The sequence below is a fragment of the Myotis lucifugus genome, unplaced genomic scaffold (genome assembly GCF_000147115.1).
Source record: "Myotis lucifugus unplaced genomic scaffold, Myoluc2.0 scaffold_54, whole genome shotgun sequence".
NCBI classification, from domain to species: Eukaryota; Metazoa; Chordata; class Mammalia; order Chiroptera; family Vespertilionidae; genus Myotis; species Myotis lucifugus.
In genome coordinates this window covers 2,941,795-2,951,590 of record NW_005871102.1, presented here as the reverse complement: position 1 = coordinate 2,951,590, position 9,796 = coordinate 2,941,795, and the positions used below count along the sequence as shown (strand labels likewise).

The following is a 9,796-nucleotide window of genomic DNA, read 5'->3' as shown; positions in this document are numbered from 1 at the left end:
TTGCTGGAAGGGAGCCAGCTGGATGCTAGTGACTGGCTGAACCCTGCCCAGGTGGTTCTCTTCTCTCAGCAGAACTCCAGTGGGCCGTGGGCCATGGACCTCTGTGCCCGACGGCTCCTGGACCCCTGTGAACACCAATGTGACCCCGAAACTGGTAGGCGGGAGCGCCGGGCAGCGGGTAACTGTCAGAGATCATGCCTCTTGCAATCACCTCCTTGAAACCCAGGCAGTCCCTCCCAATTACCCCATTGCAATTGGGGGCCTAATCGAACTGCCAACATGGTGGGCCCCTGAGCATGTTGGCTTTAAAGGTGGGGTCATCTTCTGGCAGAAGCCCGGGGAGCATCCTAATTGTAGCCCCTGGCCACACAGATCAGTTTGGGATGATATCCACAGCCCATTAACCATCCAGTCGGGATATCCAATACTAGCGCTAGATTTCTTATGCTTGTTTATTATAGAAAATTTGGAAAAATCTAGCAAAGCTTATAGAAGAAAGTTATAATCATCTATAATTCTGTCTCCTGCAGAAATCATTTTAAAATTTTCATGTCCCCTCTTCTATTTTTTGTCTATGCATGATGTTTAGAGGCCTGCAAGCACACCAAGTCCAGTTGTGTTTTCTTTATTCTTCTCCACTTATTCTATCATGAAAGTTTTCCAGAACATTAAACAATCCTCAGTAGTATAATTTTTAATGGCCTTTTGGTATCCCTATGTGTGTGCATATTAATGCTCATTTAAATAATTCTCTTGTTATTTGACAATTAGGATGCTTAAAATTTTTAATTTATATAAATGCTACTAAACTGAATATCTTTCCACATAAATGCAGGATACATTTGAAGTTATTTTCTCCCGATAAATCTTAGAAGAGGATTACTGGGCCAAAGGGTATAGACATCTTTCAGGTGTTATATCATCAAATTGGGCAGGGGCTTCACTGAGAGAGTCCACATTCAACGTCATACATCAGGACCTCAGTGCTTCTTAAGCGCCAAGATGTCCAACAGTATGGGTCCCTCCTTCCAGGAGGCTTTGCATTTCACTGTGGAAGGAGGCATCTACAGTCATCTCTGTAAGATTTGTTTCCAATAGATTCAGGACCACAAATAGATCTTTCCCAGAGAAGTAGTCTGATGCTTTAGAACAAAGGAAAGGGATGTAGGAACAACTAAAACCCTCAAGAGAAATGTTTCTGGAGGCAGGGGCCAATTCCTCATGTACAGCCCTCCTACACACACACACACACACACACCTGATATGCATCTTTTTTTAGATGCTAGGACTGAGGTTGAGTACAGGAGGTCCATTTAGTCCTTCTGTTATAATAGTCCACTAGAGACCTGGTGCATGAAATTCATGAACGGGTAGGGTCCCTAGGCCTGGCCAGTGATTAGGGCCTTCTGGCTGCTGGCTGGGGCCTTCCTTCGTTCTGTGCTGTTCCCTGGTGGTAAGCACATGACATAGCAAGCGATCAAAGTGTCCTGAGGGGACACTTTGCATATTAGGCTTTATATATAGACTAAAGGCCCGGTGCATGAAAATTCATGCACCAGAGAGAGGGGTCCCTCAGCCTGGCCTGCCCCCTTTCACAGTCTGGGAGCCCTCAGGGGCAGGAGGCGACCCGGCGATCAGGGGAAGGCAGCACCCCCATCACACCTCTGCTGTTGCCACTTCCGGTAGCACAAGCCCCAGCCAGCCCTGGTTACCTGAGCCTCAGGTGGCTCTGGGCGCCATCTGAGGCTTGCCTACGCCTCAAGCCAGCCCTGGGTGCCTGGGGGGCTGAGGGCGGGTCTGGCTGCACCGCGTACCTGCCAGCCCCCCCTCCCCCATGCGGGGCTGAAAGGACGGGGGAACTCTGGCGGGGCTGAGGGTGCCGCCATCTTGTGGCTATGGGTGCCGCCATCTTTGTGATGGTGTGATGGTCAATTTGCACATTCCCTCTTTATTATATAGGATTACTCTGTTTTGAGGGGGGTAATGGGTCACTGCAACATCTAAAGTTCACCTTCTTAGGTCTAAAAGTTTTCACGTGGGCCCATTGCAGATTCCAGGCCCCCATATGGAGGAGAAAGTACAGCATTTTGAACATCTGATGTCTAAGGCTGTGCTTACTTGCTCTTCCCACGCTGTCAGGCAAACACCAAACCAAACAGATGGGCTGTGCACCAGACCCAAATCCATTGTGCTTGGGAGAAAGAAAACACGAGTCATCTCAGAGGTGGGGGTCTCTCCATGCGCTGAGGTAGTCTCTGTCTCCCCCCGCAGACTTGAATGATGAGAACCTGGGACAATATAAGTTGTTAGACTCATGTCTCAGAGAAGCATAATTGTCAGAAGGCTTTGGAAGCTTCTGAGGTTTCTAAGAGCAGGAAGCACTAATTACATGTGGAAAGAAGGGATCAGTATTTGCAGCTTGGAGGGGTTTCAGAGATAAACTACCTCCTTATTTTAGATCGATGCTCGAATTCCCCAAGAAGGCACATGACTTGTCCAGAATCCCACAGCGACCCTTGGTAGAGTCTATGCTCTATCGTTAAAGCAGAATAGATGTGGGATTATAAAGGGCTGGTCAATTTCCCATGTCAGATCCAGCAAACTTGTCATTCAAAACTTATACGAAACACCATTACTGAGCATCACTGCTTCCTTAGCCAGGAGCTCAGGAAGCTGAATGTCCACAGGGATGCTGTCGTTCCATCTTTGGTGCCTCCCAGATGTCTCATTTCCAGTCCTTGCTGAAATGGACTTTGGGTCAGTTCCCCTGCTAATGGCTTCCCAGTATCCATGACAATTAATGGATTTCCAACTGGAAAGCTTTGGAGGGAGACTAAAAATAAGAACCAAAACCCCACAACAGAGCTGAGGCACAGAGTCTTCATTTGGGTTAGCAGCTGAGAAATGATGGTGCGGAGACTTTTATTTTCATTAATGCTGGAATTAGAAATGCTCCCCCTTTCCGCCTTGATTCTCTGGGCACATGGGATGATGTGGTCATCCCACATGCTCATCAGCAAGAAATTTTATCACCTCCCACACTCCATCCTAGAGCCTTTCTCCAATGAGCTGGGTGTGGGAATTGGCTGCAAGTCAAGTTGACGTTATTTTTGCAATCCTCCAGCTCACTGGGAAATGTCATAGTGTTGGGACATGTGCTTTCCCAGCCATGCTGAGGGGGTCTGCCCATGGGGATGGGTGGAACTGGGCAAGGGCATGTGAATACTTCTCCATACAAACAGGCACTCAGTCTCTGCAAAGGAGCCACCTCTGGGGCCTGGAGATTTCCCTGGGCATCCTTCCAAAGTCTTCCAAAGTTAGGCATGTGTTTGCTCATCACCTGCACAGTGGTCCAAATACCAGGTGTGGCAGGATAAGGGGCCCCAGAGATGTCCACATCCTAACCTCTAGAACCTGTGAATGTGGTATGTTACATGGAAGAGATAAATTGAAGTTGCAGATGGAATTCAGGTTGCTAAATAACTGCCTTTAAAACACAGCCAGTGTCATCACAAGGGTCCTTAAAACTGGGAGAGGGAGGTAGAAGAGGAGGTCAGAGTGATGTGATATGGGCAGGACCCCACCAGCCATCGCTGGCTTTGAAGATGGAGGGAAGGGTCATGAACCAGGGAATCTGGGCACCCTCTAGACAGTGGGAAAGGCAAGGAAACAGATTCTCCCCCAATGCGTCCAAAAACAACCTTTAGACCAGTGATGGCGAACCTATGACACGCGTGTCAGAGGTGACACGCGAACTCATTTTTTTGGTTGATTTTTCTTTGTTAAATGGCATTTAAATATATAAAATAAATATCAAAAATATAAGTCTTTTTTTTTACTATGGTTGCAAATATCAAAAAATTTGTATATGTGACACGGCACCAGAGTTAAGTTAGGGTTTTTCAAAATGCTGACACGCCGAGCTCAAAAGGTTCGCCATCACTGCTTTAGACATAGCCCAGTGAGACTCATGTCAGACTTCTGACCTACTGCAAAATAATACACTTATGTTGTTTTAAGCCACTAAGTTTATGGTAATGTTTATGACAGTTATGGAAAACTAGTATACTAGAAAAGAGAAAATGATAGAACAAGAAGGAGCATTGTTGTGTGACCCTTTATATCATTCCCACCCAATTTATTGAGGGTGGTTTCATAGATTTTGTGAAGATGTTTCTGAAGTCTATGGGAGAACCTGGGCTGAGGTTATTTGCTGATCTGTTTTCCATTCCAGCCACCCTTTGCCATTCTAGGAACCATGCTATTGGGGTGGGGAGTGTAATGTGGCTAAAGTTCTTAACTCAGTGCCTAGAAGCCTTTGCCAACTGCATATTGATGTTCTCTCCAGATCTTTCCAGATCTGGAATCCTAGGTGTGTCTCTGCTCAAATTGGGCTAACCACAAGCTCTAAGGTCCTAAGGCTTTATGCCCAGCTGGATCCAGCCAAAGGTTGACTTTTCCTGTACTTTCTAAGGGTTTTGTTGTGGTTGTAGGTTTGTTTGATTATTTTTTTATGGAGACACAGACCAACGATTTTGGTGACCTTTCTCTGCACTCCCTTCCTGGCCTCAGTTCTGCCGTGTGGACAGCTGTGGAGACTTCACACATCTGCTCAATTTCACAGACCCTCATTCTCATTTCAAGATGTGTAGGTTTATGGTCTGCCAGGAGCACAGCCCTCCAAGCTCAATCAGGTTGTAATCATCACCTAAGATGTGTCCCTAAATTTCTTTTGTCCCAGATCTTTCCATAAGCCAGTCCCCACCATGCAAAAATGGGTAAAATCTGGTGAGGCCATTCATCCAGTTTTCCAGACTCAACCTAGCCCTCCTCTTTCTGTGCTCTTAGCCACCGCCTACTTTCCTCTAGCTTTCTCTAGTTTTTGAAACCAATTTGGCCGGGTAGCACAGCCTTCATTTTGTTCCTGTCACCTAGAGTGCCCGCTCACTACACACGTCCTTTTGTGGCGTGATTAAAACACCTGCCTTCAGGATGTACGTTGAGCTCATTGCCCTCTGGCCTCCCAGAGTCACACAGGATTGTTTGATTCTGGGCCTGGCTTTTGCCTGATATCTCCACAAGGAAGGAGATAAGGCAGTTAGATATTACCCAAGTCCACGTCTTGCAAGAATTGCCCTTTTTAGAGAAAGCACACCCAATTCCATCTTATGAAAGCCGTCATCTACCTGAAGGAGAGAGGGAACTCAGAACTTTCAGCTTTGCTTTGTATCTAACTCACGGAGAATGTGTGGTGAACCCAGTCATGTGTGAGGCGCCCTTGCTATAAGGTCTTTCTCTAATCCTTCCATGGGATTGGTGCCTCAGTCCTCAACTGTAAGCAGGAAATGGCAAAGGTGCTACCCATCATACAAGGTCCCTCGAGGTGTCAGCCTTCAGGTTACCGAGCACAGATCAGTGTGGCCATCTCCAGGTGGCGCACAGATCACCTCCTGGAGGGCTTCTGCCCTCTGGTGGTGTGGTTGCCTGTGAGGGCATCCATCCTGTTTGGACACATATTTGTGGCCTTGACACCTCTTTCCATTGGATCCTATGAATACTGCCACAGAGTCAGCACGTCATGTGTTCCCCGCCATCTGTCGCAGCAGATGGAGAGACTGTAACACTTCTAGCTTAGGAGGGCATCCAATATCCTTGTGGGGTCTTTAAAATTCACAGCTACCAGTCGGAGCTTGTGCTTGCACGACAACCCTCTTAAAGTCAAGATTTTGTAGTGGGTTGCCATAGCAACTTTCCTCATCAAGCCTGATTTCCCTACAGTCTAGATGGCCAAACTGGTTCTGAGAAGGGATACAGAAAAAGAAAGTTTGGTGGGTTCCAGAAATGATCATTGAGAGGCAGATTTTGGATATGCTCAAACTCTATCCTGATGTGTTTGAACATGTCTCTGTTGCTCTGACTTTGATCTGCATATGCCATTATATAGAGAAAAGCTTTATCTGTTGTCAGCAGTGTTTCCCTACATAGGAGTGAGTGAAGGAAACCTCATAAGGAGATAATGACTATGAAGGCAATTTGAGAAATGTAGATGTGCCTACAAATGGTAAATATTGGCATCATTAGGAAAATCAGGCTCTGCTTGAACTCTGAATTGTTACTGCACTTACTCTTACATGTTTTGTTGTAACTAGATATCAAATGTAGAAGAAGGACTCCCTTTTTTTGTCAGTCCTTAATTCTAGGCAAGGTATCCAACCAAGGCCATTCTAAGAGTCAGAGTAGAGTGATGGATTTGACAGCCTTTTGAGGTTACCTATTATTTGTAATATCATCTCCTGTCTAATGTCCACGAGGACAGTTGGGAAATGATCTCCTTTAGGGAGAAACATAGCTGGGCCCTAGACCAGCCGTGGGCAAACTACGGCCCGTTGGAAATGAATAAAACTAAAAAAAAAAAAAGACCGTACCCTTTTATGTAATGATGTTTACTTTGAATTTATATTAGTTCACACAAACACTCCATCCATGCTTTTGTTCCGGCCCTCCGGTCCAGTTTAAGAATCCATTGTGGCCCTCGAGTCAAAAAGTTTGCCCACCCGTGCCCTAGACCCATTAACTGGCTTAGATATTTGCATTTTGGCTGAGGTGGTGGTGGTGGTGGTGTTATCTATAAATTTAGGGCAAATTAATTAATTTCATTATATTCCATTCCACAGTATTTATAAAAGTCTTACTCATATGGGGGAAAGCTGACATTGTTCTTGCCCTTGTGTAGCTTATAGCTTAGAGTTCATGCTTTCTTTGGAATTAATACAAACAGCCTTCATCAGAAAGCCTTATCAGCTGTCTAATTTTAAGCTGTTTTTTCCTGTGTTCAACTCATAGCTGCCTGAGCTCAGTACTACTGATGCTGGTAGATTGTAGTCTATTGTGGAGATAGCCCATGTGGAAGCCTGAATTTGCTAAAGTTACTAACCTGATGGTTTCTGTTGACTCCCCACTAACTAAGAAATGACTCATTTTCACTGCACCTCTCAGCACCTTGAGCAGGTGTGGGGGAAGAAAATGCCTGCCATCTGGGAGTGAGGAGCTGATGGACAGTGATTTATAGGCCAATCTTGAAATGAATAGTTGAGCTAAGATTCTGTAAACACCTTCTCACAGTCTACTCAGCTCCTTTCCTCAACACTTCATTTGCCATTTTTTTTTTCTTTGAAAAGAGAAAAGATCACTCAAAGCTATTATTCTGTTAATATCCTTGTTAAGTGTCTCTTGAAAGGGAGATACAGAAACGGTATGCCCCTGGTCTCCTTAGGGCAGTGATGGCAAACCTATGACACGCGTGTCAGAGGTGACACGCGAACTCATTTTTTTGATTGATTTTTCTTTGTTAAATGGCATTTAAATATATAAAATAAATATCAAAGATATAAGTCTTTGTTTTACTATGGTTGCAAATATCAAAAAATTTCTATATGTGACACGGCACCAGAGTTAAGTTAGGGTTTTTCAAAATGCTGACACGCCGAGCTCAAAAGGTTTGCCATCACTGCCTTAGGGCATAGCCCCTTTATTATTTACACATTTCAGGAAATCACACCCTACAAATGAAATAATCAGCCTGTAAAAGAGTTAATGCAAGTGCTTAAGTGGAACTGGTCTTTGTAGTGTAGGGATTCATAGCATTGCATAAGGAATTATTAATATGAGGAAGCAGCAACAATATTCAAGATTAGAGCTAAGCAGAGCAATCGTTCTTAATCTTGTGGGGCTCTTGGATATACTTGTAAATCTGATGAAAGTTATGAAATCTTTGGCAGGAAGATGCATATATATATATATATATATATATATGCAGTTTAGCACACAATTTCATGGGGATTGTAGGCCTCTTGGTATACTAATGGAGTAACTAATGATAATGAAGCATAGTAATATCCTAAACAAATATAGAATTGTGAGTGAGCCTTCTGTTTAGCAGCCAAAATGATTATCTTTTTTCACTTAAAAACTAAAACCCAGAGTCCCTATAAAACCGTAATTAGTTTAAGTGGCCTCCTGTATAGTAGTTGTTCTGTGGACTGGCAGCACGGCATGATTGGAAAATAGACCTGGAGTCAGACAGACATAGATTGAAATATTAACTTTGCCATTTACAGGCTGTCTCCAAGTCCCTTAATTTTCTGAGCCTCAGTTTCCATTATCTGTATAGCATAGTCAATAATACCTACTTTTCAAGATTCTTAGAAATGTTTGATGAAATAACTCACTATGCACTCTTTATTTTTTTAATATTTTTTTCCTTTATTGATTAAGGTATTACAAATGTGTCCTTATCCCCCCACTTCACTATGCACTCTTTAAACATTTACTGATCGTCGAAAGTGTGTCTGGCAGTATAATGGGCACCAAGGAAATAAATATGAACAAGTCCCTCTGCTCAAAGAGTTCCCGGGTTTTGTGTTTACAAGACACATATACCAGGTGCTTTGTAAATGTTAGCTCTCTCTGGTAGTGAACATTATCACGTGACGGAACTTGGAGGGATGGGTAGTGTGTTCATTCATGTGGGCAGTGGAAACGGAATGTATGACATCATGGGACTTAATGGTCTCATCCGTGTCACTGTAGAGTCCAAGTTTGATTGTCTCATATTAATTTTCCCCAACACAGACATGTTAATCAATTCCCTTATGTTTCTTTTTCTCTCTCCTTACCCTGCCTCTAAGGGGAATGCCTCTGCTACGAAGGTTACATGAAGGATCCAGTACACAAGCACCTTTGCATTCGGAATGAATGGGGGACCAACCAGGGGTAAGTGAGGGGATGGCATGGTAGCCAGTCCCCAGATGTCACCCCTCTGTCACACAGGCCTGAGGTGGAGCCACCACATGTAGGGAGACAGAGCTAAAGGGTGGTTATATTCTGAACAGCGAATGGGTAAAAATGTCATGCTGTGTTTCCATATTTATACCGTCTTAGTGACGTCCCTATCAGCTTTTTCTCCTCTCCATTGACAAGTTCAGAGATGACGTCTCTGACTCACAGCCCTCAGCTGGGATTTGAAAGCCAAGCTGTCCTTCTCCTTTTTGTAATAGCGTCGCCAGCCACGAGGATGCCACTGGCAGAATGTGGCTGCTGATTTGGTTGGAGGCACGTGAAGCCACAAGGACTCCCATATAGCTCTCCCAGGCTTGGCGAGCTTTGTGAGACTGACCTGAGTGGAAACTTGTTTTCATGGGGACTATCAGCAGGGGCGCATTGCAAGGACCCAGGGTGTGCTTGGTGTTGAGTAATAGTATTCTTTGCCTGATCCCATGTTACCAATTTTATGTGAGACCTTTGCTTTCCCCCAAGAACACGTGACTGGGATAAAAATGTTATCTATTGCATCTTTTTATTATGAATTTTTATTGTGACAAAATATACATAGTATCAATTTCACCATTTTAACCATTTTTCACTGTACAATTTAGTAGCATTATGTACATTCACATTATAGTGTAACCATCACCATTGTCCTCCTCCTATTGCTTTTTGAGAGCATATTTGTGTTTTGTTTTGGATGCTGTGAGCTTGCTTTCTGCATTGGCTGGGTTGTGGAAGAGAGCAAGGAGAAAGAGCTTAATAAACACTAATAACAACAATCAATGGAACAGGGAAAACTAAAGAGAAATCAAGGCAAAAGCTATCTCGGAGTGATTGCTTGGAGTGCAGATTAGAAATGTGTTTGCCGCAGGACAGGGTGGAGAAAAGAAGCCACCGTCATGTCTCTCATTGCCGTGGGGCACTGGGCCCCCTCTGTGTGATGCTGACGAGACCAAGCCTAGAATATTGG

The 9,796-nt window shown here is 44.3% G+C and overlaps 1 protein-coding gene across 1 annotated transcript in view; it reads left to right on the top strand.

Annotated features, from left to right (window-relative positions):
• Positions 1-9,796, top strand: part of ASTN1 (astrotactin 1) — a 276,053-nt gene that overhangs the window by 137,395 nt on the left and 128,862 nt on the right. Inside the window, exons 7-8 of the mRNA XM_006088941.3 lie at positions 1-154; positions 8,688-8,772. The exon at positions 1-154 is cut by the window's left edge and continues 9 nt beyond it. Of these exons, the coding sequence (XP_006089003.1) occupies positions 1-154; positions 8,688-8,772 (239 nt within the window). The remainder of the gene's footprint in view (positions 155-8,687; positions 8,773-9,796) is intronic.